General features: G+C 43.4%; 2 protein-coding genes across 13 annotated transcripts in view; one reads left to right on the top strand and one right to left on the bottom strand.

Annotated features, from left to right (window-relative positions):
• The window catches only part of TMC5 (transmembrane channel like 5), a 46,705-nt gene extending 38,483 nt beyond the window's left edge, over positions 1-8,222 (bottom strand). For 5 of the 8 annotated variants that reach the window (XM_030576891.1, XM_030576895.1, XM_030576900.1 and 2 more), the window contains exon 1: positions 7,320-7,408. The gene's annotated coding sequence lies outside the window, so the exon portion shown is untranslated. Of the gene's footprint in view, positions 1-5; positions 2,301-7,319; positions 7,409-8,141 lie in introns of those variants that run through there. The other 3 variants (XM_030576893.1, XM_030576896.1, XM_030576894.1) reach the window with 3 other exon arrangements.
• Positions 6,142-27,923, top strand: part of TMC7 (transmembrane channel like 7) — a 35,354-nt gene continuing 13,572 nt past the window's right edge. Inside the window, exons 1-6 of one of the 5 annotated variants that reach the window (XM_030576905.1) lie at positions 6,142-7,172; positions 8,601-8,715; positions 20,765-21,020; positions 25,959-26,107; positions 27,505-27,672; positions 27,833-27,918. In XM_030576905.1, the coding sequence (XP_030432765.1) occupies positions 8,694-8,715; positions 20,765-21,020; positions 25,959-26,107; positions 27,505-27,672; positions 27,833-27,918 (681 nt within the window). In that variant the 5' untranslated portion in view covers positions 6,142-7,172; positions 8,601-8,693. Of the gene's footprint in view, positions 7,254-7,607; positions 7,825-8,600; positions 8,716-17,261; positions 17,548-20,764; positions 21,021-25,958; positions 26,108-27,504; positions 27,673-27,832; positions 27,919-27,923 lie in introns of those variants that run through there. The other 4 variants (XM_030576901.1, XM_030576904.1, XM_030576903.1 and 1 more) reach the window with 4 other exon arrangements.

The raw sequence follows: 27,923 nt of genomic DNA, 5'->3' as shown, positions 1-27,923 counted from the left end.
CTCACCAGATCAGGCAAGTCCTATTTGATCCAACACAGTGGTATCTAATGGAGTGTCTCTCTCTGAAGCAAAATAACTAGGGACAAAACCAGTCAGACCCTGTGAGATAAAACTCTAAGAGGAAGCCAGGCTCTGGTAAGCACTTGAGCTGAAGTTTATGCAAGATAACCATGAAAAAAGGCTGATTCATGGACCACAGATGTCTGTGGGAACTTTATCAATTACGCAAGTGGGTGGAAGACTAGGTCCATGGCAACAAATGCTGTGACTTGACTTTCCTTCAGGATCTGGTTTTATTTACGCTGTCAGGTGTATCTGAGACCTTGATGTTATTTTCACTATTACACTGGACCTTTGTTTCAAGATAGATAAAGACTGAATTGTTTATGTTATGAAAGATCCAGTGACTTCACAACGAAGGACAGCTAGTTTTAGTGGCAATCAATTTGATTGTGATAAGTGAGAGATAAGTGTCATGAGAGGGAAAGTGAGTCCGGATTTCAGCACAGTTCAGCAGCCAAGCCTTATTCAGAAAAGCATGTAAATGTGGTTAACCTTAAGCATATGATTAAGACCTATTGACTTTTATGGGACTAAAACAGGGTATTTAGAATTATTTGTTGAACGGGGTGCATATAAGCAACATACACAAATAATTTACTAAATTTCATGAAGATCACAATATTCTTCCCCTATTCCGCCCCCACACATGTAGACTCCCCATCCCAAAAAGTGAAGCCTCTATAATAATTCTTAGGGCTAAACTTACATTTCAAAGTCATTTTCAGTTGTCTAGAAACTAGAGATTCTTCTAGAAATATATTTCTCTTTTTTAATCTGTTTCTTGCTTCCTTGATGCTTTAATTTTTGACTTAACAAGTTTCCAAACTGGCAGGAGCAAGTCTGTGCAGCCAGCTGACTGATTTTAAATGGCCACGTTTTTCTCTCCCACCCTGCCAGTCTTCATAAATCAAGCACAGTGCAAATGGCTAGGTTTTCATAAGAACAGTAAGCAAGATTCAGACACTGTACCACTACTTCCATTTCTTGCCATGTCTACCCAGACTTCACCTACCACACACACAGTCTGAGAAGATAATCCTGGAGTGATGCAGCATAGAGTATAGAACATGAGTTATATCTCATGCGCTAATGTTGTTTCCCTCATTGTTTTGGGACTGTTGAGTTAACCATCATTGTAATACAGAATTTGAAACTGTAAAGTAGCAATAGTACAGATGGTCCTTTCCTTGCCATTCCACAAGGATGTGTGCACATATGCACACATGCGTGTTTTTAAGGCACTGTCGTAACTCATACTTCAGCCACTCCAGATAAGTGGACCCAAATTTGATTCAAATGGGGTTTGCAGAGTGGGGTGCTCTCTGGAAAGGACCCAATAGCCCAAGGGTGCTGCACCTTGCATCATCAGGCCTGAACTGGGCAATTACAGAAGGCCACTGGATCACAGCTCAACCACAACACAACCTCTCTGACCAATCAGCTAGCAAGGGCTCCTACTGAGATGGCCTGATTCCTTGGTCACATGACATGAGACAGGCCCAGCTAATCAAATATATACCATATGATCTATTCCAACTCACCAGACTAGAACCCAGTGCAGCATGAGAGTAGCATGACACTACCTAATTTTGAGGTTCTTGCAGTAATTCTTGAAGATATTGCAAAGCCCTGGAATGCATGTGCTTTTTCCTCTTCATGTCCAGAGCTAAGGTCTATTCCATACTCCATTACCGACTGAGGATTGACAGTAAAATGGTTAACCGCCCCTATACTGTGGACTGTTTATCCCCTTCTTCCATTTTGAACTCTGGCTAGCTGCCACCCTATGCCATTCTTACTTTGCCCTGCATTGCGTAGTAATATCCCCAGTATCAATATAACAGAATGGCATTGAAAAGTAACTTCTCTGTATGCAAATATGAAATTTTTGGTATACTTTGATCAAGAGCAGAGTCCATGCAACCCATTATTTTTTGCTTTTATTAAACATAAATATACAGTAGTAATATTTACTGATTTGACGGGAACAGAATGATTTTTCAGGGGATGCCTAGGACCTTCAGCATCAAGACACAGGCCGGTGTGACTTAAGCCAAAGGAATAACTCCACTAAACCAGTTCTGACTATTATCCTCTGTGGACTTATCCTCTGTGGACCCCAGCATGTGACACCTGCTATTTTTCTTCCCTAACATCTTTAAAAGAAACTCCAGTAGAACCTCAGAATTATGAACACCAGAGTATGACCTGACCAGTCAACCACACACCTCATTTGGAACTGGAAGTAGGCAATGAAGCAGCAGCAGAGACCAAACAAAAAAGCAAATACAGCACAGTACTGTGTTAAATGTAAACTACTGAAAAAATAATTTAAACATTTTTTTTGACAAGGTAAGCAAACTGTTTCTGTGCTTGTTTCATTTAAATTAAGAAGGTTAAAAGCACCATTTTTCTTTTCTTTTGCATACTAAAATTTCAAAGCTGTATTAAGCCAATGTGCAGTTGTAAACTTTTGAAAGAACAACCATAATGTTTTGTTCAGAGTTGCAAACATTTCAGAGTTATGAACAACCTCCATTTCTGAGGTGTTCGTAACTCTCAGATTCTATTGTATAAGGCATCTACAAAAACTCAACCCATTGAAGCCAATTATTGTAGTTTATTATCCATTTATTGTGTGATGTTATCATATATATTCATTGTATGTTAAGTAGAATGAATTTGTAGGATTATAAAAGATAAGATTGATCAGCATTGAGTGGAACCAAGTATTAGACATAAGTAAGACAAGCTGAAATACAAGAACCTGTAGGTTGATGCCTGCAAGACTTTAGCTTAGCTATGTCAGGCTTTGGAAACAAGAAATGATGACATAAGCGACCAGAAAATAACCCGATACTTTAAGATTATGGGAAAAGAGGTTCCAAGTGGTAATATTGCGCAAAATTACCCAGAAGATTAATATTAGATCATAAAAATAGTTTAAAGGCGCATCTGTCTTAGATGTGTCTTAACCACAGGATTTAGGTTCTGTGTCAGTGCTAATGAAAACAAAGGGAACTTACACAGCCTATAGAAAATTGGGGTCTCTTAAGTTTCTAGGGGACACAAACCGATAAGAAAAAAAAGGGCTGACACTTTTATGGACATGCGCAGAATGTAGGTATAGACAGAATCATATTGTAAAAAGGGGATGCCCAGAACAGGAAAATTGAGCTCCCTATGGGAGACTCCAGCAGGAACCCTCCCTCTACTGATGATCAAGCCATGGGAGACCCATCAGACCCTAACACTATTGTTAAGGATGTGAGTATAACTATATTTGCAACTTGTGCATAGGTCTATATAGAATTTCTATGCGCTTGGGTAGTCATAATTTTCATTGTAACTTTAATAAAACTTGTAAAATAGACTAGACTTTGTACTGGTGAATGTATGTGCGGTCACTACCCTTGGTCTTTGTGTGCTCCTAGAGACTCACTCTAAAGAAAGTAGCAGAGGTGACTTTCACTCTGTTAAGCTTGAAACTGTAGCCGCCAGAGCCAAACTCACAGTGCTGTAACACCACATTACAGAATTCACTTTAAATAAAATAAAAGGCTACATCATTCTGTGCAAACTTCCTCTGACTGGGAAAAAGAGGTCTTAAAATGTTATAACTATTAACATTAGAAATAACCAGACTGAAAGGTAGGGCGATGCATCAGACAGAAAAAGAAAGATTTGTATGAGTAAGAAATTGTGAATCCTGCGAGGAGAGAGATTTCTGCTAAAGAATCAGAAGGAAGATCAGTTGAATCTTGTTCTGTGCCCCTACACAGAACTCCGAAGACTTTATCCAGCCCATAATTAGATCAAACCAGTTATGATTATTTCCAAGGCACCCATCACGGTTATATATAGGATCACATGTAAGTATGAGTCCGTTCCAAACTACGCACTGATGCATTCTATGAAACAGAACAGAACTGAGTCTGCATTTAAAAATAAATAGTAATCTTGCAACTCCTACTTTCCACTAGCCAGCACTGACAGCTGCAGTCAACAGAATACTGTTGTTAGAAAAAACTGTGTTTGGACAAAAGAAAATGAAAGTTTGGAATGATAACTATACATGGAAAGATACATCATAGTACAACAATATGGTAAAAAGTCTTAACTATTGTATGTTTAATTTTAATAGAATGGTTCCTTTTGTTTTGCATCAACTTCTTTATTCTGCACTGGTAAGGTAAACCTAACCAATTTTGTTGCCAGTTTCAGATTATAATTTAATGAGATGTATCAGTTTCAAGAGACTCATCAACTAGTCCAATTGAAAAGACCAATGTAAATTAAAGAAGTTATAGTTTTATAAGAATGGTAAAGACATTTACTGTCTTCAAGCTTCAAAAGATACCTTTCCCAACTTCCTTTTTAGAATTATGTAACCTCACTACTGTGTGGCTACCTCTGGGAGTTCATTTATTTTCAAAATTAAAACATCAGACTCCAGTGGGGAAACACACACACACACACACACACACACACACACAGAGTTGTAATGAATGAGTTCAGAAGTGATTTCAGTACATAGAAAACTATGTTTTGTAACAGAAAAACTATCCACTTGTCATAGCTATTTCTGTCCACTTCCTTGTATCCAGTTCTCAGACAACAAAATGTAATTGCTTTTTAAAAGGAGACATGAGTACTGAAAATACAGTGTAACACATTGGTGAGTGCATTACCCATTCCCCTCGGTACTCAGTCCACAGAAGATACAAATCTGATACAGCCCCAGCTAGAAAGACTTAGCTACATAGCTCAAGGTGGAACTGCTTGTGCTTTTAGCTCTGTAGGTCCAGTACAGTAACTGTAATATCATACTACCAGAGGTAATTTGATTAACAATCCCTTTCTGGGCAAAGGACAAGTTTCTGTACAAATTAAGTCAGATTGCACTGTATAGGATGTTCACATTGCAGTAACAAATATGTCATTGTCAAACTACAGGGCTGTAGTGGCTAACCAACTTTAGCAAATGAACAGGTGCTATTCCAGTGAATCAAGGTCTCTCAGACTAAAGCAGCCAAAGCGTTTGCATCAAAGTCTGAGTGTTTTGATTTGATCCTCTACTTACGTGTTTCTCAGCCTTCTCTGGTTGGTGACCTCTTATTCAAAGTCAACAAATTGCACACTCCCCTTATATTTATAGCAAAAGTAAAACATTTTTTTTAAAAAAGGTATCACTGATAATCAGAAGCCTACCTAATTTTTGTACGTGTGCAAGGCTGATAGAGAGCACCTGACCTTGAAGGGTAAAGAGTGTGTAAGAGCAAGATATTCTTTGCTATCTACTGTAATAAAACCTGTAACTAGGGGCTAGCTTTCTGTACCCATTGAATGGTACCTCACTCTACAAGTAGTCCCACAGAAGTCAGGGGAACTAACTGAAGTCAGCTGCTACTATACTGCAGTAAGGGTATCAGACTCTGTCCCTTAAAAACATAAGAACATACTGGGTCAGACCAAAGGTCTATCTAGCCCAGTATCCTATCTTCCAACAGTGGCCAAAAGCAGGTGCCCCAGAGGGAATGAACAGAACAAATAATCATCAAGTGATCCAGCCCCTGTCGCCCATTCCCAGCTTCTGGCAAACAGAGGCCAGGGATACCATCCCTGCCCATCCTGGCTAATAGCCATTGATGGATCTACCCTTCATGAATGTATTGAGTTCTTTTTTAAAACCTGTTACAGTCTTGTCGTTTACAACATCCTCTGGCAAGAAGCGACTATTTTAAAATGAATGAACAGGAGTTAACATCTAGAGTGGGGAGGAAAATTGCTGCAGCTTATTCAGCAAGGACCCAGTCCTGCTCCAACTGAAGTCTTGCTACTGACTCCAATACAAGCAGGATCAAACCTCAGTGGAGTCATTGCCCTGGAGACCTTCATGTCGTTAACAGAATCATAGAGTTTAAGGCCAGAAGGGATCACCAGATGATCATCTAGTCCAATAGTTCTTAAACTGTGAGTCAGGACCCCAAAGTGGGCCATGACCCCATTTTAATAGGATCGCCGGGGCTGGTGTTAGACTTGCTGGAGCCTGGGGCTGAAACCGAAGCTGCCCAGGGCTTCAGTCCTGGGTGGCAGGGCTCAGGCTTTGGCTTTTGCCCCCCCAGGGCTGAAGCCCTCAAGCTCTGGCTTTGGATCCCTCCAGGCTTTGCCCTCCGCCCTGGGGGCTTCAGCTTTCGCCCTCCCGCTCATGGCAGTGGGGATCAGGCTTCAGTCCCCCTTCCCGGAGTCATGTAGTAATTTTTATTGTCAGAAGGGGGTTGCAGTGGAATGAAATTTGAGAACCCCTGATCTAGTCTGACCTCCTGTATAGTAGGCTACCAACAGCACACAGCACCTGCACCGATCTACATTTCCATGTTAGCCCCTAGTCTAAAAGAGGCAGAACATTTCACTGAGTGTATAGGATACAGAGGTTTTTTGGTCCATCTAAGTTAATATCAAGGTTTAGAAGCCAGTGTTAGCTTTTTAAATTTAACATTCAGATAATCTGTCCTACCTGTTTCATGGAGGTCTTAATCCAATTTTTTAATAATTATATTTTGCATGTGTTTACATCTTGCTGTGAGCTAGAGAATGAACTTTATAGCACTTACATACATTTTCATATGAAGCTCAGTACTATTCCATATTATTAGACTTATAAAATATCCTGGTGTACATTGACCTCTAACTTTCTGCTCTCCCTCCCTCTCTAGACATATAGAGAGGGAGAGAGAGTGTAAAATATAATGAACTTCTAAAACACTGAAAATAGCAACAGAAATCACCTATCCACAACAACCATAGCCCTCAGATCCCTACATGGTCTTGAGAGCTTGGTAAACTTTACTGATTGTTGTTGGCAACAACTATAAACCTGCTCTTCTTCAATAACATTTCTTTATCACTGATGGTCAGAACTTTCCCCATCAATCAAATTTATTCCTTTCACTTCCTCATGGGTCAACAGGTCCAAAGATCAGCAAAGCAGCGTTTAGATGGTTGCCTTGGTGTGGCATGAACTGGAATGACAGAGTCTAAAGTTAACAGCTTGGACCGAGCTTTCACCCAAGAGTTCGAGAGCGGGTCTCCTTCCCCGAGACAGTGAGGTCAGAGCCAAACTCTGCTGCCGCCACCTATCCCCAGAGGGGATGCACCTGCGGTACAGTAATACAGGATGCCCCGCCGGAGTAAGCTGAGGGGCGTTGGGGGAAGAGCGCAGAGAAGGGAGGCGGAGAGAAGCTTCTGTAACTTACCCAGGAGGTGGGCTGGGACCCGCTCTCCGGGCTGCAGCCCTGCACTGCGCAGAGGGCGGGATGGAACCGCCGCCGGCCCAGTCACAGCGGGGATCCGAGCCCCCCGGCTGGCCGGGCAGAGCAGAGCAGAGCGCAGCGCGCTTCTCCCGCACCTGCAGAGCCGCTACTCCCGGAAATCCAGCGGGACTCGCTGGCCGCTCGCACCTCCCGGGGGCGGGGAGGCGGGTGAATCGCTCCGCTGGCTGCCGGGCGGCGTTCAAAGCAGGCGGGCGCTTTGCTCGGGACACCCGAAGCTGCCCTCGGGTGGGTGGGTGCGCCCTGGCCCTTGCCGCGGGGACTTGTGCTTCTCGCTCAGGGAGGGGCGCTCAGCCCTTCCTGCGGAGCCGCCTGGCCCAGGTTAGGGCGCGATCAGTAACCCCCTCAAAAGCGAGTTTAGCGGGGGGAAGAGGGAATTCTAACACGGGCTGGAACTCTAGTGTGGACGGGGCTGTTGCTGTTTTAACATGTAGGTGTTGGGCGGGTACCTTGCAGGGGGGGCGGCCGGGTCTGTACTCTGGGGCTAGACCGGGGTGGACAAACTTTTTGGCCCGAGGGCCCACATCTGGATGTGAAAATTGTATGGCAGGCCATGCATGCTCACAGAATTGGGGGCTGGGCTCCGGCTGGGGGAGTGGACTCTAGGGTGGGGCTGAAGATAAGGGGTTGGGGGTGCAGAAAGGTACTTTGGACTGGGACCAAGGGGTTCAGAGGGTGGGAAGGGGATCACGGCTAGGGCTGGTGTGGAGAAGGGGGTCAGGGGTGCAGACTCTAGGCAGCACTTACCTCATACAGCTCCCAGAAACAGCTGCATGTCCCCACTCCAACTCCTACATGGAGCCATGGCTAGGCAGCTCTGCATGCTGCCCTGTCTGCAGGCACTCCCCCTGCAACTCCCATTGGCTGCAGTTCCTGGCCAATGGGAGCTGCAGGGCTGGCACTTGGGGCAGGGGCAGCATGCGGAGCCCCTTGGCTGCTCCTATGCATAGGAGCCAGAGGAGGGACATGCCACTGTTTCTGGGAGCCACGCAGAGTGGGGCAAGCCCCTGACCCCACTCCCTGGCTGGAGTGGCAGGGTGAGGCAAGCCCCTGACCCAGGGCCAGTGTAGCCACTAGGCAAACTAGGTGTCTGCCTAGGGCACCAAGATTTGGGGGCACCAAAAAGCAGTGTCCAGCATCACGGGAGTCAGCTGAGTGGGGCAGGGAGGGGAGTGAGGCCTCCAAAACAAACCTGGCGCTGCACAGGACAGTCAGTGGGAGCCTACGGCGGAGCAAGGAGGAGACAGCCGTCCGGGTGCAGTGACCAGCACAGCCGAGGGACGGAGCCATTGGGGGAGGATGGACATGGTCCTGAGCTCAGGTGAGCTTCGCCCTCCAATGCGCCACACCTGGGGCCGGGCGCAGCTGCCTCCTGGGGCCAGGGAAAGTGAAACTAAACCCTGTAGTGTGACGGAGGGGAAAAGGCTGGTGCAGGTGCCACTTCCAAACACTGACACCCTCCCGGTGGCACTGTGCCAATGCAGGAAGCCAGCCCTGAACCCCAGGGAGATCTTCACCTGCTCCCTGGGAGAGCCTGGCTCTGCCCTCCTTGCTCCTGGGTCCCCCCAGAGGGCAGAGTACTCAGAGCCTGAGAATGGTTAGAGACCCTGTGCATTGTCAGCCTCCTCCTTGCTCATTGGTTTCCCTGGGCCAGAAGGGATTGTTGTGATCATCTCCTCTGACCCCCTTGTATTAATTCTAATGAATAATACCACATATGCAGTATTCATTTCTTAAAGTTTATAATAGCGATGCTCCGGAAGGGGGGGGGTGCAAGGTGGAAGTTTCACCTAGGACCCAAAATATCCTTGCACCCGGCCTGCCCTGACCCCATTCCCCGGCGGAGGCTCAAGGGCTGGATTAAAATGTCTGGAGGGCCAGATGCAGCCCCTGGGCCATAGTTTGCCACCTCTCGGCTAGACATAACCACTGCCAATGTGGCCATGGCCACGCACAGCTGCTATGGAGCCAGGGCCTGTCTATCTAGGTGCTGGGAAGCATCTCCAAGCCACTATACAGACAGGGTATTAATTAGTTAACACATGTTCAAACATATCCTTTGTCCTGAAGACCAGACCTCTGAGTCTTAGTGCTGGACCCACTTTGTAATGCTTGGCACTGGGGTTTATCTTGGCTGTAATTTGTTTTCTGCAGTGGTGGGGTTCTCTTTTCTTGCCTTCTGAAGGTGCGCTGGCTGATTCTGCAGCTGAAGGGCCAATGCTCAATGCCAAGTATGTTCTGTATTTCATGGAGACTTCTGAAACATTCATATAGTTTGATGTATAACATTATACAAAAAAGTGCTTCTGTTAGGTGCCTGTTCCCAGGGTGCTTTCCATAGTATTCGATTAAAAAACTGATCAGGTTTAGCTAAACAGAGGTCCCGTGCTGCAGGGATATAGCTGTGCCTGAAAGAAGCTCACTGCAGGTTGGGGATAATAGTACAATTCTCCCTCTGCTATGACTTATTTTCTCTCTTCCTTTGAAATATCTCTTAAGAATGCCATTAACTCATTACTTAACTGCAAAGATTTCCACACTTGCATAACTTTACTGAACATTGTATGCCCAAAGATCCTACAGTGAGTCTGGATCAGAATTAAGAAAAGAACTCTGGAAGTTCTGAAACACATTTCTGTACGCATGGCAAAAAGCATGACAGGCACAAAAATAGGTCATTCAAGTCCTACGGACTTTACAAAAAAGTGCAGAATTAGTTATTGCCTTGAAAAAATTATAATCCAAACAGATTGAATTGTCTCTTCATTCAAGTTCTGTCTGCTCATGAATGTGTTCTAGCCACCATTCCTCACCCACTAACATCAACAGGAGCATTGCCGCTGACTTAAATGGGAGTGAATCTTAGGGTTGCCAGGTGTCCAGTTTTTGACCAGAACGGCAGGTTGGAAAGGAACCTTGGAGGCTCCAGTAAGCACTGCTGACCAGGCCATTAAAAATCCAGTTGGCATGGGGCTGGCAGGCTCTCTACCTGGCTTTGCATGGCTCCCTGGAAGCAGCAATATGTCCCTGCTGCTCCTAGAAGAAGTTAACTGCAGGGGAGCTCCATGCACTGCCTCTGCCCTGACTCAAGTTCTGGCTCCGTGCAATGAGCCACCCGAGGCGAGTGTCACCCAGATCTGGCACCCCAAAACCCCTACTGCACCACAACCTGCAACCCTGAGCCCACTCCTGCACCTCAAATCCCTCATCCCTGGCCCATGCTGAAGCCCTCACCCACTTTTGCATCCCAACCCCTGCCCAGCCTGTGAAAATAAGCAAACAACAGAGGGACGGGGGATGGAGTGAGCAGGGGGCAGGACCTCAGTGAACGGGTGGGGCCTCAGGGCAGGGGTGCAATTAGAAAGTTGGTAACCTTAGAGTAAGATCAGGACCCAGAAGAGTCAGTTTAATAAATTCTGCCATATACAAGTGCATTATAACAGTGTAGTCATTTGAATGGCTGAGCTAAATAAGACAATGAGGGCAAATTTTCCTCTTTCTTCCTTTAAAACTCAAATTCACAAATGTAAACTCTGAGAAGTGGGGCAAAGTAGGTTGAGAGGTGTCTTCATTAGCTGTTTTCTTTTTAATATTATTAACATGAAAAACTTTTCATCTAAGATGCCAAGGATTAGAAAATGTTATGTTTCTAAACAGATTAAAATTACAGGTCAGTTTATTTAATACACCTTTTATGATGCATCAGCTACTTGTATTTGATTCAATTCTGTTTGTTAATATAAATAAATTTGAACATTAATGAGTCTGAAAGCATTCAATAAAGAATTAGAATAAAACACATATTTTACTTGAAATGAATGATTCAATAACATTTGACTGCAAGACTCTAGCTTACTCAGATACAGACAGCAAAGTTACTTTGGAATAATGGCTCCTACCTGTAGAATTTAGTGCTGGTTCTGTTCTTCATATTATTTGTGTAATGGCTGTGCTAGAGGCTCAGCTGAGATCAGGGCTGTAGTGAGCTAGGTCTGTACACACACATCGTGAAACAGACCCTTCCCCCAAAGAGCTTACAGTCAAAATAGATGCAAAAGGTAGAGAAAGTGGAAACAACTTGTCCAAAGTCAGAAACAGAGCCAGGAATAGAATCCAGGTTCCCTGAACCATGTTCAGTGTCCTATCCACTAGACAATACCATCTCTGTTCTTAAACATTCTATTATTAAGTATGTATATTATCCTAGCCATTAGATCTTTTTGTTAGCATGGCATGAGATACCCTTTTAACAAGAGGACAGGGAGAATTTTTACAAGGACCTTTTTAAGGTCTAAGGAAGAGGTAAGCTCTTTGCTCAACTGGAAAACTGTGACTTCTATAAATATTTGGATGAAAGAATAACTAGCAACCTTGAATAGTCAGTACAGGGTTGCCCGACATACATGATAAATTCTGTGACATGCAGTTCTAAAGGGTTACTGAAGCTTTGTTCTGATGGCAGAGGTTTATTTTGGCTGGTTACCAACCTGTTGGTGCTTTTACAAGCTTCTGAGATGGCTAAGGTGTGTTTATGTTGCATTAGATGCCCTTATTAAATATACTGTTTTTAAATGAAATTTTAGAGTTATGCCATAAAAATACACCTTTCTTAAGGTCACATTCTTAGCATGATTGTAAAGCACTAGCCTGAAGCTATGTTTTACCACCAAATTAGGAACTGCTCTCATACTGACCAAACTACACGCTAAAGCAAGGGAGTAGTGGGACTGAATGAAAAAAGGGTGAAGGACTGACCTATATTGAGAAGTTCACTGGAAAGAATTTGATTTTTTTTCCATGTTGTATTGTGAAAGAACCACTAGAGAAAATGTCCCCTGCAATCTGGTGGCTGCTGCTGGATGGAGGTTCAGCCCTGTGATGACAAAGCACACTGCAACAGGAGAGTCTATGGTCAGCAGTCATTCAAACTCCTCTTTACTTGAGCCGTTGGAGAAAAGTGTGTTGTACCAATAATGTGGAAAAAGTGAGATCACCTGTGCTTTTGGAGCCTATGAATCCATGGAGTATCATTTAAAGTGATTTCAGATGCATGGCTTTTCTCCTATAGCCCCACTTGACAGAATCCTGTCTGGGGGATTGGTCCTGCTCTGAGCAGGGGGTTGGACCAGATGACCTCCTGAGGTCCCTTCCAAACCTGATATTCTATGATTCTAAGGCTGCTGTGATAATTGTATAGAGCTGGACAAAACATTTAAAAATTCTATGTTTTCCAGTAAAAAGGGACAATTTTCCACTAAAATGTGTTCCTTTTCAACCAATTCTGTAATTTAAAGAATGATTTTAAAGGGGCATTAACCTGATAATTTTGTGTCACATGGAAAGCTATGCTTTTCTGGTAAGTTCAGAAGGATGGTGTTTTTAAGTAGCAGTTGCACTGTTTCTTCCATTCAGGAAATTGTTCTTAATGCTAAGAAAAGTAACATGTATAGAAAGAAATTCTTTATGATAAAGATGTAATTAGAAGTATCATTATTTAGACTGTAGGCTCTTCAGGGCGGGTACCATCTCTTATTCCATGTTTGCTCAATGCGTAGCACAATGGGCATTCATTCTTGGTTGGTTCCTAGCCACTACCACAGTAAAAATGAATTATTAGGTAACTGTGGCACAAGTAGCCTCTAGTGTACATACTATGGAGTTAGGACAAGAGCTGGGCAATAGCAGTGAAACCATTTTTCAACAATACCAATAAGAAGCTTCATTCTATGTGATTTCAAACTTCCTGAAATGGATTGGAGATTATCCACAGTTCAACATCTGAAAGGTGATGTGCTGTCAACAGCAGAAATCAAATCCAGGATCTCAAGATCTCAATGCAGGAACCTCACTTAAGCCACAATGCAGCTTTGTTAGCTCAGAGCCACTAGGCAGATTCTCAGAAGTTTACTGCCCTACCACAAGAGGGGGCCAAAGAGCTACGCTGTTGTAATTACACACACAAAGAGTTGTTTCCATGCAGAAGTTTCCATCTGTGAAAACACATAAGTGTGTAATGCACTTTAAAAAGCTCCAAGAGGAGGAAGAACACTGCCCTTTGTGAAATCTAGTCAGAAGCTCAGCTCTGACAGTCATTTTGAGGTCTTGGGCCACTTAAAATACACTCTTTTTCCTAGGGCAGAGTCATTAACATGTTTCTCTCAACCAGGTACCGTGTTAAAATACACTCTTTTTCCTAGGGCAGAGGCATTAACATGTTTCTCTCAACCAGGTACCGTGTTAAAGCTACAACTTGCTTTGACTACATTAGGATGTCCACATACTTTTTCACCTAGCCGAGTCAACATCTCTATCTGTTATCCACATTTTAGACATGGGGAAGACTGATTGCCTTATCTACTTCATAGAGTAGCTTGAAGATTAGTTAGTGTTCATAAAGCAATTTGAAAACATGTATTTGGTACTGCTGAGGTAACCAATCACAAGTGGAAGATCTATGAAGTTTCTCTTTCCATCTGTGATTCATTACCACCTCATCATCCTGAAAGCCTATAGCATTACCCAGTGGTGACTCACACATGTCTGCTACAGAGAATCAATCAGAAAGGTGTGTTTAGCTATTAGAATGCAGTCAGTACAATTAGAAAATCTCTGACTAGAATCTCTTTCACAAATGATATGGCAGGATTAGCACAAGTTTCATTTCACTTTAAATTAATATACAGTATTTTTCTTTTCCTCTTCCAGGTAACTTTCATAAATCTAATTATGAAGTATTCCAGAAAATAAATCCTCTGTGCAAAGCTGAGCACAGGATTAAAGGAAACTTTCAGGTCAAACATAATATAAACATTTCCTTACCTCTGCTACCAACTCTAGTTTATATTAAAGCTAAAAGATCAAATATTATTTTCAAGGTTTGTTTCCTTGTACCTTTCCATCAACTGAGACAGAAAAACTGTCTCACTTCTGTTTTATAAAGTTTTTACTACAGTTTCACAGACAGATACTTTTATTTAAACCCAATGCTGCACTGCTTCCATTGTAACTCTTCAGGAGAATAATTTAAAGGGTCCACCTTATCAGAGTAAATAGCAGAAATAAGGACTCATTGTTTGATAAAATTTGACCTAGAATTTGGGGTTTGCAAGAATAAGTTTTACAAAACCTAAGATCAATACACTGAAAACATTAAAAATCTATTTGGCCTATTCTTAGTTTCATGTTTATTCTATCTGCTTCTTTGCAGTCATGAAAGCTGTCATAACTATAAAGGGAAGGGTAACAACTCTCCTGTATACAATACTATAAAATCCCTCCTGGCCGGAGGCACCAAAATGCTTTTTTCTGTAAAGGGTTAAGAAGCTCAGGTAATCTGGATGACACCTGACCCAAAGGACTAATAAGGAGACAAGATACTTTCAAATCTTGGGGAGGGGGGGGAAGGCTTTTGTTTGTGCTCTTTTTTTTTTGGTGGTGTTCGCTCTTGGGACTAAGAGGGACCGGACATCAATCCATGTTCTCCATATCTTTCTGAACAAGTCTCTCATATTTCAAACTTGTAAGTAACAGCCAGGCAAGTTACAACAAAACAGGGATAAACCTCCCTCTAGCAACTTGTGAATCTTACCTGTGCTTATCCCTGTTTTGTTGTAACTTTGAAACTAAGGCTAGAGGGGGTTCGTTCCTCTGGGCTCTTTGAATCTGATTACCCTGTAAAGTTATTTTCCATCCTGATTTTACAGAGATGATTTTACATTTTCTTTTTAATAAAATCCTTCTTTTAAGAACCGAACTGAGTTTTCCACTGTCCAAAGACCCAGGGAGGCTTGGGGCAGGGGCTGGGATATTTTGGGGGAAGAGGAACTCCAAGTGGTCCTGTCTCTGTTTCTTGTTAAATCATTTGGTGGTGGCAGCATACCAGTTTTAACCTAAGCTGGTAGAAATAAGCTTAGGGTGCTTTCAGGCGGGTCCCCACATCTGTACCCTAGAGTTCAGAGTGGGGAGGGAACCCTGATAAAAGCATAAATAGATCAGGTATAGCACATCCTTACTGAGACAGTGATCACAAGCATTTGCTAGGGCCTATAAAATACTAGACATTCTTTATAATTGCACAGCTGAACAAGAAGGAAGCTGTTACATCAGATTAATATTTTAAAATACAGTCTGTGGGGTTGTTGCTGCTATACAAAAAGGTTTCAAAGACAAATTTTGCAGCTATCCCTGAATACTTTTCAGTATCCAGGTTAATTTAGAACAATTCAGGAGTCAAGATAATTCACTAGAGTTTAGTCATTTTTTCTTTCCTTATACTGTTAAAAGTCAGTGCACTGGTACTGTTTATACATGTCCAGGTGTCCTTCACTATTAGGAGCAATCTTCTTAAAACAAGCTATTTTGTCCAGTATAATAAATTAAATGAGCAGTAACAAAATAATCTATTCCTTGCAGTGCTTAAGATTCTCTACTCAGGTTTACCTACTCCTTGAGTCAGCTGGGTCAAGCCCCTTCCAGAGGCTTTTTGGGCCCTCCTCACAAATGTGTTCTCTGGATGATGTAATCTCATTGGTCATTACTGGGGATTTTAATACCTTAGTTAGATCCCAGAAACCACCTTTTTAAAGGTACACTGTCCTTATTTCCCTATAAAACAAAAATCATTAATAAAAAAAAATCATCAGAGAAAAGCTACTCATGTTCCAAAGCTTGAGTCAGTGAGTTTATTCCAGCCGTGTCCAGCTGGCAGCCCTAGTGAGCTAGCTACCTGGGGCCAACTATCACTTTGTTCTTCCCTGGATTTCTGGCAGGTCATTCCACTCTGCTGACTTCTAACTCCTTGCTCTGATGGGTTTTAGGGTCTGAAGGCCCACTATCCATCCTAACTGTCCTTTATGTGAGCTGGCTTTCACTTTGGAGGAGAATATACCCAGCAGAGAGACCCAAATTCTCAGAAGGAAAGAGAAAAAATAGAGCTGGAGATGAAATGCTGGAAGCTGAGTATCTCATGACACAGGCAAGATTCCTCCAAAAGATTCCTCCACTAGCACTGGACAGTGCTACCCTGACTATTTAGGCATTACTGACCTCTGGGACAAGGGAAATAAGGGCCAAGATCTAATCCCTCTCCCTTCCTTCAAAAGCCTCCACTCTGAGCTCCCTTAAGAGTCTCAAAGGTCCACATTAGAGCCTCAGTTTTGACCTATATAACTTTGTTTTCCCACCCATCCCCACTTCCAGCTGAACTCCTAACAAAACTCTTAGATCCCAAGATAAAGAAGGGTACCAGATCCTAGTCTGTTAAATGGGAAGGTTATGTTGGGTACAATGAATAGGAGTTTGCTGGGAAAGGTACAGTTTGCTGCTCCAGTGACTATGGGATTTCCTTGTGACCTCTTCCAAGTAGGCAAGGCACTGGAGGAGAGAGGGAACTTTCTCTTTGTCTGAAGTAATTCAGTCCAGCCTGATTTTTCACATGGTTTTGAATTTCATAATTGGGCAGGGCGCCTCTCAGTCTGTACAGACAGACAGACACTGTATGGGCAGGACACCTCTCAGGCTGTACAGACAGCACTTACTGGGCAGCACTGGCACCCCCCTCGGTCTGTACAGACAAACACACACTGTATGGGAAGGATGCTCCCTCAGGCTGTACAGACAGACACACGCTGTGCGGGCAGGATCCCCTCGGGCTGTGCAGACAGACACGTTACGCGGGCAGCCCGCCCCTCCGGCTGTGCAAACAGACAGACACGCTGTGCGGGCAGGATCCCCTCGGCCTGTGCAGACCCAGAAAAGAGAGACCCAGCGCACGGGGTGGCGGAAACGCAAGCCTAGGACTAGCTTTATTTCCTCTTCCTGCCGAGGGGCCCCTAGGCTGCACAGGTACCTATTTCCAGCCTGGCCTGTGGAGGGGGGCCCTGCTGCGGGCCCTGGCCGCCCGCGCAGCCTACACCAGACAAGTGCCGGGCTGAGGGGTGCGGGGGTGTGCGGGACGGGGCCCTCCCTCCGCACTGACCGCACAATCCACTCGGCTGCGCGCGTCTCATTGGCTCTGTGACGCCCGGAAATTGGAACCCCCGCCCGGGCCGCGGCTCCTGCTTCTCCGGCGGCGGCGGCGGGGCTAAGGCGGGCAGCATGAGCGAGCCCCTGGGGCCGGGGACCCGGCAGCCGCCTGGCGGCAGCGATGATGACGGTGAGCGGGTTGGCGGGAGCCAGGCCGAGCGGAAGGGGCCTTCAGCCAGGTGGGCAGGTGCCCGGCTGCGGCGCTGGGAGGGGAGGACACCGGAGCCCGGGCGCGCCAGGCTGGCTGCGGAGCAGCTTGCGAGACCCGCGCCGCGGGGGCCCGGCGGGGCTGGGGCTGGGACTGGGGCGGGCGGCGCCGCAGGGCCCGGGGTTGTGCTTGGCCGTGGGAACAGCTCGGGCCGCGCGCTCGCTGGTGGACGCTCAGCCTGACGGGCTGGGCTGAGAGCCGGGCTGGGACACGCGTGGGCCGGTTAACGCTGGCTCCGGGCGGCCTCTCGGCTCCGGCCTCTCACGCTTCGCGTTCTTCATTTACGCAGCTTGAAAACAGGGAGACTCCGAGCCAGTCAGGCGGGAGGTGAAGCGTTATTCTGGGCAACACTGTGGGGCTGGGGCTCCTGCCGCCAGTACCCCAGTGGGAAGTGGGTGTCAAGTGCAGCAGAGGGTGCGTTTGTGCAGCGCCTAGCACCGCGGGGCCCTGGGCCAGGACTCGGGCTCCTAGGTTCTGCGGTGCTGCTCTACAAGCATGGGAGTGTTTTACACCCAGGGGTGTTGCACTGCTGTGAAGGACTGCAGGAGGCAAGGAAGAGCCAGGTCCTTTGTTTCTTTCACTAGGACTGTGCAGGTGCCTCTTCGCCATGGAGAATATTTATGGAAACTCTGAGTAAAAGGGAGTGTTCAAGAAGCTGTGATTGTCTGTTGTTTGCTGTGAAAGTTGCACATGTAAATCTGAGAGCAGAATTTAACCTCAAGAAAGAGTGGACAGTCCCGGATGTCACAGTTCAGGGCAATTGCACCTATATTCCCTCTCTGGTCTACCAATGGCACCTACTTAAATGTTTCTGGCTCTCAGCTGTCACCTCTCTGGGGCAGAGACCTGCATCTCTCCTCCTCTTGCCAGGGTTATTTCCAGATTGCATGGTCCCTTGCCCTACAGAGTCATATCCCAAGGAAGCCAGAGTGCCAAAGCAAGCCAGTATCTGCACTCTTCTTCCTCCCCAGTGATTATGAACATATTAATAGCTAACGGTTGAAAGTTACCACACAGCTCATTCTAAGCAAGCACCATTATTCTTAAGGTGAAAACAGTACAGAGAAAACATAATACAACAATAAATGCATGCAAAAAAGCTTACCTGAGATCACCCTTTTCCCCTCCCCCAGATGTCAGTCCTTCAAAACTCACAAATGGCTTTTCTCCAGACTTACAAATTCATAGCTGTCTCAATCAGAATCCAGACTGGGCAGATCAGCCTGTTTCTGTATTCAGCTCAGGATAGTGATCTCCAGCTTCCAAGAGCAGGTAATCAGCAGACAGCCACCCTCTCCTTAGGGCATAGCTTTAGAGGGCTGGGTTTTTGCATTACCAGAGGTGGGGACTTTGCATTAACTTCTCCCTTGATATGCCCAAGAAATCCACTTCACATTTATTGTCTCAAAAGCCCACTCTTGTCTAGTACCATTTTAAGATAGTCCTTTGAATTTCCAGGCTTTGCATCTCATCTCCCCGCTAGAGATGTTGCATATAATCCAGCCCATGATACATAAACTTTCCAATAGATACACTAGGGTTTTTAAGGATATTGCAGGAAATTGCCATATCTGGCACACCATCTACTTTATGGAAAGCTACCATGTTGCAGTCAAGTACAATACTGTTGCCTGGTCTGTTGACTGATTGATTAGAATCCCTAATTTAACATTTGGTGGTTTGGCAAGTACCGTCTCAAGATCAGAACCAGAGTTATTAGTTGAGAAGCCTTTTGTGCATGGAAGAGACACTCACACTTGCCTTTTTAATGTGCAATAGTTTTATTAGCATAATTAACAAAATCACAAACACTCCAACCCAGTAAAGTAGATAGAAATAATACAAAATGATCCAGATGTTAGGGATCTAGTTCATTTGTATATGCAGACCATCCCTCATGTAAAAACCCAAAGTACTAGTCATCATTCATATCCTCCTCATCACCACCACCACCAGTGGTCATCACCCTGGCATCTGCCCCAGCATGCAGGTTAGGATACATCTTTTATATGTTGTTATGCTGACTCCCACTATGCCTAATGCATACCCATTAGGGCTTTCAGCCTCTTTTCCTCATCTGTTTCCTCACCCTGGGGAGCCCTTCTCCCATAGGTTACTAGGCCTTTTACCTCAAGCTTATCAGAGTATACGTCAGTTAGTTACCATGTGGTCAGACATCTGCTGATGTTCCTAATTTAAAATATCTACAGCTGATATCAGCTGGCATCCTGTGGTCCTGTCAGCAATTTAATCATATTTGTTTATGGCAGTATTCTAGCTTGTGGTATCTTATGGTCTAGGGAGACTCCTGGTTAGCTGCTTATGCTACGGCTTTTTGGGCCTTATGCCTCAATTAGTTTTGCTAAGCTATTGTCTTACAGGCGATGAAGTTTGTAGGCTCATTGTGTTACTTCATTAACTTACACTTATGCCTTACCTAGCAGATGCCTATATCTATAGGCTATAGACCAGTAGGTCCTGATGTGGCTAAAATACAGTTTGGTCTTGAAGTGTAGATTGGACCAAATTATGCTGCTGAATCTTGCTGTGGAATTGGACTTTGCAGGGTTGTAGCATGATTTGTAGCATACTTGCTCTTTTCAAACTCCTTGTGCCAGCTGTACTTTCACTGCCTAGAGCAGGAGTAGGCAACCTATGGCATGCGTGCCAAAGGCGGCATGTGAGCTGATTTTCAGTGTCACTCTCACTGCCCAGGTCCTGGCCACCAGTCTGGGGGCTCTGCATTTTAATTTAATTTTAAATGAAGCTTCTTAAACATTTTAAAAACCTTTTTTACTTTACATACAACAATAGTTTAGTTAGATGTTATAGACTTATAGAAAGAGACTTTCTAAAAACATTAAAATGAATTACTGGCACACAAAACCTTAAATTAGAGTGAATAAATGAAGACTTAGCACAGCACTTCTGAAAGGTTGCCGACCCCTGGCCTAGAGCATCCATTGAACACCTTTCCACCCTCATGATGCTGAGAGGATTTTTGCAATTCGCAGCAGCGCTTTCTCCCTATGGTTATTGTACATTCCCTACCCCTAGTGGTATCAGTTGTATTTTGACTATATTTTACACTTAAGTTAATTTGCTTCCTCTTTTTTTTTTGTTTTTTGTTTTTTGGCAGAAGTCTTCCTTCCTGATGCAGATAATACATCACCATCTGTTACCTTTCTGCAAGAATTGCCTAGTTATCAGTCCATTTTAAGGCGGAGAACTTCTGCTGGAGGAACACAAGATAGACGGCAAAACAATCATGGCTTTGCGAGACCCCCTGCTGCAGCGAAAAGAAATTTTGTAGAAAGAGCAGGAGTGAAAAGTGAGGCTGTGGTTCGATCAATAAGAGAATATGCATTAAATATTCCGGAGAAGAGAAAACTAAGGTTGGATCAGTAGACCGTTGTGGGTTTTTGTTTTTTTTAATGTTACCTTTTTCTAAATCTGTGCAGTGTACATACCAGGGAGAGCTGAAATGGTATAAGATGCAAGTCCACTTCCTAGATTCTTGCACCATACCAAATATTGCATCAAAAAGGAGCTGTCCAGCCTTTAAAAAAATTTTTTTTGCCAAAATGTAGTATATTAAAATCCATTCTATCAAATAGAAATTGTCAAAGATCACTATGGGTCTAATTGTGAACTCCTGGCTTACACTGGTGAGCAGTTATTCACAAGAAAAGTCCCAATGACTTCATTCTGGCCTGAGGTGAGGAATAATTGCAGGGAATTAAAGAAGGGGGTGGGTGAATCAAAGAGCAGGTGAACTGTCATGACTGCTAAATCTGGCTCCCCCTGCTCTATCTCATAAAACACAAATACTGTTCTACATTCTTAAGGCCCTTCATGGCTTATCTCCATTCTGCCTATCATCTCTTATGCATAGTTGGGAAGAGGGATAGCTCAGTGATTTGAGCATTGACCTGCTAAACCTAAGGTTGTGAGCTCAATCCTTGAGGGGGCCACTTAGGGATCTGGGGCCAAATCAGTACTTGGTCCCACTAGTGAAGGCAGGGGGCTGGATACAATGACCTTTCAGGTCCCTTCCAGTTCTATGAGATAGGTATATCTCCATATATTATTGTTGAAATGTTGACTCCACTCTGCTCTGCCAACAGTGTCAGTCTTAATTGCCACTTTATCACAATGTCTAATAAGCCCCTTTGTGCTTTCTCACATGCTGCTCCCTGTGCTTATGGATAGAGCTCTCCATAAACATCTGCAAAGCCACCTCACTGTCTTCCTTCAAACCCTTCCTCAAACTCTGCTCTGTGATGAAGCCTACAAAAAGCTTGGCAGCTGGTGGGCAGTGACACTGCTTATCGTGCTGTTTGTAACCATTTCTTGTTTTCTTGTGTGTCCCCTCACTTCCACCATCTCTTGTCTTTCTATGCAGTTTGTAAACTCTTTAGGTCAAGGACCACTTTTTTGTCATGTGCTTGTAAAGCACTGTCACCAGATGGCTGGCCATTAAGGGGAGTTGTGCGCTCATCCAATCTGTGACTAATAAGCTGCTTCCCAGCTGAGGCTGGGAGACCAGGGATCAGTTGATAGATCCCTGATCCGCACAAAGACCAGCGAGAGCAGGAAGGTTCCTGCAGGAGTCCCTAGACAGGACCTTGTTTAGATATGACTCTCTCAGGTGGTTCGCCTGCAGAGTGTAATCCTGTGGGGAGCAGCCCAGGAAGTAGAAGGGAGCAGAGAGATCCACCTTGACTCCCAGGTACATGACTTGTGGAGTGTAATTCTATAGGGAGTAGGTAGGCCTCTGCAGGAGAGCCTGGGTGAAGGAGAAAAAGGCATGTGTGACGCTCTCCTCAAGGCTCTTAGAACCATAAGCCACAGTGTTACACCTCTGCCTTAGCAAGAGTGAGCTTTGCTGGAGCTTAGACTGTGTGTCCGCTGCCAGCCACATCAATCTGTTCACTTCACCAGCAAACTCCTCAAGACTGCTAGTCTTAACCTTGCCTCGCAGGTAACAATCAGTGCATCCCAGCTCCTGAGTTACCCAGAGTGGTCAGTCCCTCTCACTGGACACACACAGAATTAAATGCGCTGTCTCCAAGGAGACAATGTATATGCTGGCCTGTTACATTCACCAAAAACTCACGCTATGCATCAACGTAACAGCACTGAGATAATTTATACTAAAACTAAGAATAAGATCTCACAAAACTAAGTGATTGGGCAACAAAATGGCAAATGAAATTTAATGTGGATAAATGTAAAGTAATGCACACTGGAAAGAATAACCCCAACTATACATACAATATGATGGGGGCTAATTTAGCTACAATGAGTCAGGAAAAAGATCTTGGCGTCATCGTGGATAGTTCTCTGAAGATGTCCACACAGTGCGCAGAGGCGGTCAAAAAAGCAAACAGGATGTTAGGAATCATTAAAAAGGGGATAGAGAATAAGACTGAGAATATATTATTGCCCTTATATAAATCCATGGTACGCCCACATCTCGAATACTGTGTGGTCTCCTCACCTCAAAAAGGATATTCTAGCACTAGAAAAGGTTCAGAAAAGGGCAACTAAAACGATTAGGGGTTTGGAGAGGGTCCCATATGAGGAAAGATTAAAGAGGCTAGGCCTCTTCAGCTTGGAAAAGAGGAGACTAAGGGGGGGATATGATAGAGGTATATAAAATCATGAGTGATGTGGAGAAAGTGGATAAGGAAAAATTATTTACTTATTCCCATAATACAAGAACTAGGGGTCACCAAATGAAATTAATAGGTAGCAGGTTTAAAACAAATAAAAGGAAGTTCTTCTTCACACAGCGCACAGTCAACTTGTGGAACTCCTTACCTGAGGAGGTTGTGAAGGCTCGGAATATAACAATGTTTAAAAGGGAACTGGATAAATTCATGGTGGCTAAGTTCATAAATCGTTATTAGCCAGGAAGGGTAAAGAATGATGTCCCTAGCCTCTGTTCATCAGAGGATGGAGATGGATGGCAGGAGAGAGATCACTTGATCATTACCTGTTCGGTTCACTCCCTCTGGGGCACCTGGCATTGGCCACTGTCGGTAGACAGATACTGGGCTAGATGGACCTTTGGTTTGACCCGGTACGGCCGTTCTTATGTTCTTAACAGTTTTCTGTTGGAAAATGCTGATTTGACAACTTCAAAATGTTGGGTGGAAATAAACCTTGTTCACATTTTTGTGGGAAATTACTGAAGTATTTCATTTTGACTATTATCATTTATGATAAAGTGAAAATATTTTGATCTCATTGAAAGTAAATATTTTTGAAATATTTCATTTTGCAGAAATTATCAGATTTTGACTTTTCTTTCTGATTTGGGATGAAACCAAATTTCAAAATCTCTGAATTTCCTATGAGGTGGAAATTCTGAATTTCAACCAGCTCTCCTTATAACATTAAAATAGACAAAAAGCTAAATATTTTATAAATCTGAGAACATATTAAAATTTCTAAAGAACCTTGGTATTCACAACCGTCTTTTATATCAATCAGTTGCATTAAAGTTGCTGTTTCTTAGCCTTTTGGCTGATATTAAGTAGAATAGCAGTTTAATATTTGACATATCTGTTAGGGATTGTAGCTCATGCTTTCAGGGGGATGGATTTGTATTTTCATGAGTCTTTTCTCTCTCTAATTTCTATAACCCTCATGATAATTTTTCCATTGGGCTGAAATAAACAAACCTGTCTACTAACAGAAATACAGTAAGCTTTCCCTGCATCCCTCCAATGTTCCCCTATGGACCTGCTTTGGCAGCACTGATGAATAGTCCCAAAGTAAATGCGATTGATTGGCGCAGAGCTTTTTGTTATCAAATATAACCAGTTAAAGGGAGTGTTCCTTTTATGCTAATGTAAATGGCAGTTACATGTGGCTGTGTGTTGTGGAATTAACGGATCCCTATATTTTTGCCCCCTCCTTTTTTTTTAAAGGGGGTTTTAATGTCCAACCAACTACATTCTTGGCAGAGCTGGATTTGAGAGGTTTTAAAAAACACAACTGGTCTTATACGTTCTTAGATTTTACCAAGGGAAGCTATCCTCCTTTGGTAAGCATTTTTTGAAAAGCTCCTTTATTTTTGTGCATTTTTAATAAATTTACTTCCACCCCCCACCCCCAATCTGGCAAAAATAGCTTTGGGGAGGAGAGAATGTTATCTTTTACTGACAGTAAGAAAGAAATCACTTGATTCTCTGAATTATTAACCCCCTGTACCAGCTCACTTGGTCACTAAATCAGGCATAACTGAAAATTTAAAAATATTGGTACCAGAAGAGAGCTGCTGTCTTCAAATGGCAGCCCTGGGAAATGATTCCTCCTTCATGGCTCTTTCATTTCACTGTTCATTTAAAATTGTTTTGAGAAGAATGCAATCCTAAAAGATGAATTACGAATATGCAGTCTTTTCTACAGATGGCAGCCCTGATACTGTCTGCGTTAGGAAAACTGTTTCAGCTAAACTGCTTTTAAGACTGGTTAGAGACACAGTGTATACCAATTATTAAACAATATAAAGTGGCCTGACCCATTTTTACTGACTCCGATTTAAGATAGGTCAGGTCATATAAATAGTATGTAGCCATGGCAGTGGGAGGGACTAGCTGTCCTGAGTATGAGCCTGTCCAAGACTCTAGGCATGTACTCAGGACAGTTAGCCCCTCATGCTGCCATGGCTTCACTCCGTTTTTAGCACCCTAGTCAATCAGAGCTAGCATGGATATGTCTCACTGAGCTGAAATTTAGACCTCAGGCTTGAAGTGTAGATGTACCCCAGGTGTTCTAACCTGGTTTTGCAGAACCATTTTGAAACCAGTTTAGTAAAAACAGGATAGGCTGTCTTAAATTGTTTAATAATGGGTCTGTACTGTAGCTCTAACCAGTTTTAAAAGTGGTTAAAATACCCCCAATGTAGACAGGCCCCAAGTGGTATTAATGATGAGAAAGATTAAGAAGTGAGGTTGCTGAACCGTTGGAATGTTCCTACTCCAGTTACTTGTCTTGTCTCACAAGGTGGCACTAGTTGTTATTGGATTGTCCCATTTTTAGTTTACAGTAAGGGAGACAAATTATTCTGAAGCTGAACAGGAGAGATTTATTAGCCATTTTTGTTTTATATTTTAAATGAGGGGTACAGTACCGGAGCCATTGGTTGAAACCTGACTTGTTCCCATATAGCTTAAGTGGGCCAACCTGTGTACATTACTATTCTTTATTTGTATTGTGGTGCCAGGCCGTGTGTGTGTGTGTGTGTGTACACACTCTATCCACCACCCAAAAAACTGTCCCTATGACTGGGAGTTCATTTTAATTTATATTTTTACTAGGGACATCCAGGAGGCTAATGTAAAATATTTATCTGGATGGGATCAGTTGAAGCAGACCAGGAATAAATCATGGAAAAAATTCCTAGATGAAACCAAGGAGCTGTCGTCTTACTTGGAACTTTGGAGAAATGACATTCATAGCATTGAGGGTATTACCCCTTTTATACTTCCATTTTCTGTTTTATCTTGCTATTAAGTGTGCAGTATTGTTAGTATGTAGATCAGTGTATGTGTGCGTTTTGCTCAGAAAATGTTTGCATGTCCCAGAGACTGAATTCTACAGAATAGGTACACCATGGCACAGTCGACATCAGTGCAAATGTCTATACACTGCCCTGATAAGGTTTCTTAGTCTTAACTCCATGCCCATTCAAACATTTGCACTTTACAGGAGTCTAAGCTGGTGCAACTTTCACCTTCTACTGGCCCCGCTGGGTATAAGTTATCCTGCCTCAGTCTTGCAACCCCTTACTGTCATTTATTGTGTACCTTTCCTTCACACATTACCTTTAAATTTGGCACATTGAGTTTGAGGGAGTAAATTACATGCTAAGAGACTGGAAGAGAGAGGTGTTAGGGTTGTACTAGGAAAAGCAAGTAATTGGGATAAGTTAAAGTTCCCCCTAACCTATTTGCACCTCCAGATAGCTCCCTGGAACTAAATTAGGCTAAATTAGATTTCCACATGCTCACTCAGACTCAAGAGCATGTTCACAAGTGATATGTAAGGGAATGTAAATGGCACCTCAGTAAGTGGGTGTGGGTCTGAATGGGAGAGAGTCTAAATTAACGACAGGTTTCAGAGTAGCAGCCTGTTAGTCTGTATCCGCAAAAAGAACAGGAGTACTTGTGACATCTTAGAGACTAACAAATTTATTTCAGCATAAGCTTTCGTGGGCTACAGCTCACTTCTTCGTATGCATAGAATGGAACACACAGACAGGAGATATGTATACATGCAGAGAACATGAAAAGGTGGAAGTACAGATACCAACTGGAAGAGGCCAATCCATTGAGATGAGCTATCATCAGCAGGAGGAAAAAAAAAACCTGTGCCACAAGCACTCCTGTTGTTTTTTCTAAATTAATGTAATTTTATGTTGACTGACCCAGAAGAATGTGTAAATGACACCAGTTTAGATTCCCTTAAACGTACTTAGATTTGAGATCAAATTCAAAGGGGAATCTGTGTTTGTCCCTGTTTTTTGCAGGTTGCTGTGTTGTGTGGACACAGTTAATAGTTAAAGGTATAGAGTAACATCTCTAGTCAGCCTTTTAAATATATATACTAATATTTATAAATTTCCTGACAGATCAATAGAAATGTGTCAGATGAAAACTAATTGAAAAGAGACACTGAATCAGATTCTCATTTAATTTACATCATTGTAAATCTAGAGTAACAATACTAGCTTCAGTGGCATGCCTCCAGATTTCCCCATATGTAACTGAAATCAGATTCAGGACTCTTTTGCCTTTAATGTTGTTTTATATTCACAGTGATTTTTTTCATTCTGATTGGTGACATTTTCTTTTCTGTTCCCAGGGAAGTTTGGCACTGGTATCAAGTCCTATTTCTCCTTCCTGCGTTTCCTGGTCCTGTTAAATTTTATTATCTTTGTTCTGATGTTCAGTTTTATAACACTTCCAAGCACCATTTCTCAATATGGAGTTCTCAACAGTAGCTATGTTAAAGTTCCTCCAAAAGACATAGGTAAACATCCTTACAATAGTCCACTATTGTTTATGTCAAGCATTTTAAAGGGGAGATAAGTGTTTTGACTGTAGAAGTTATGTTTGAACTACCATGGTCTCATGGTAAAGTGGAAAATTACTACTTTCCCAGTGACTTTTATTCTGTCTTCCTTTTGCAGAGCCACAATGCACAGTTTATACAATTAGTGGTACTAAAGGACTCGTTTACTTCTATACTTACATAATAGATCTGCTCTCTGGCACTGTGAG

Source organism: Gopherus evgoodei, chromosome 10 (assembly GCF_007399415.2).
Source record: "Gopherus evgoodei ecotype Sinaloan lineage chromosome 10, rGopEvg1_v1.p, whole genome shotgun sequence".
Classification (NCBI taxonomy): Eukaryota; Metazoa; Chordata; order Testudines; family Testudinidae; genus Gopherus; species Gopherus evgoodei.
This window is presented reverse-complemented; position numbering and strand designations above follow the sequence as displayed.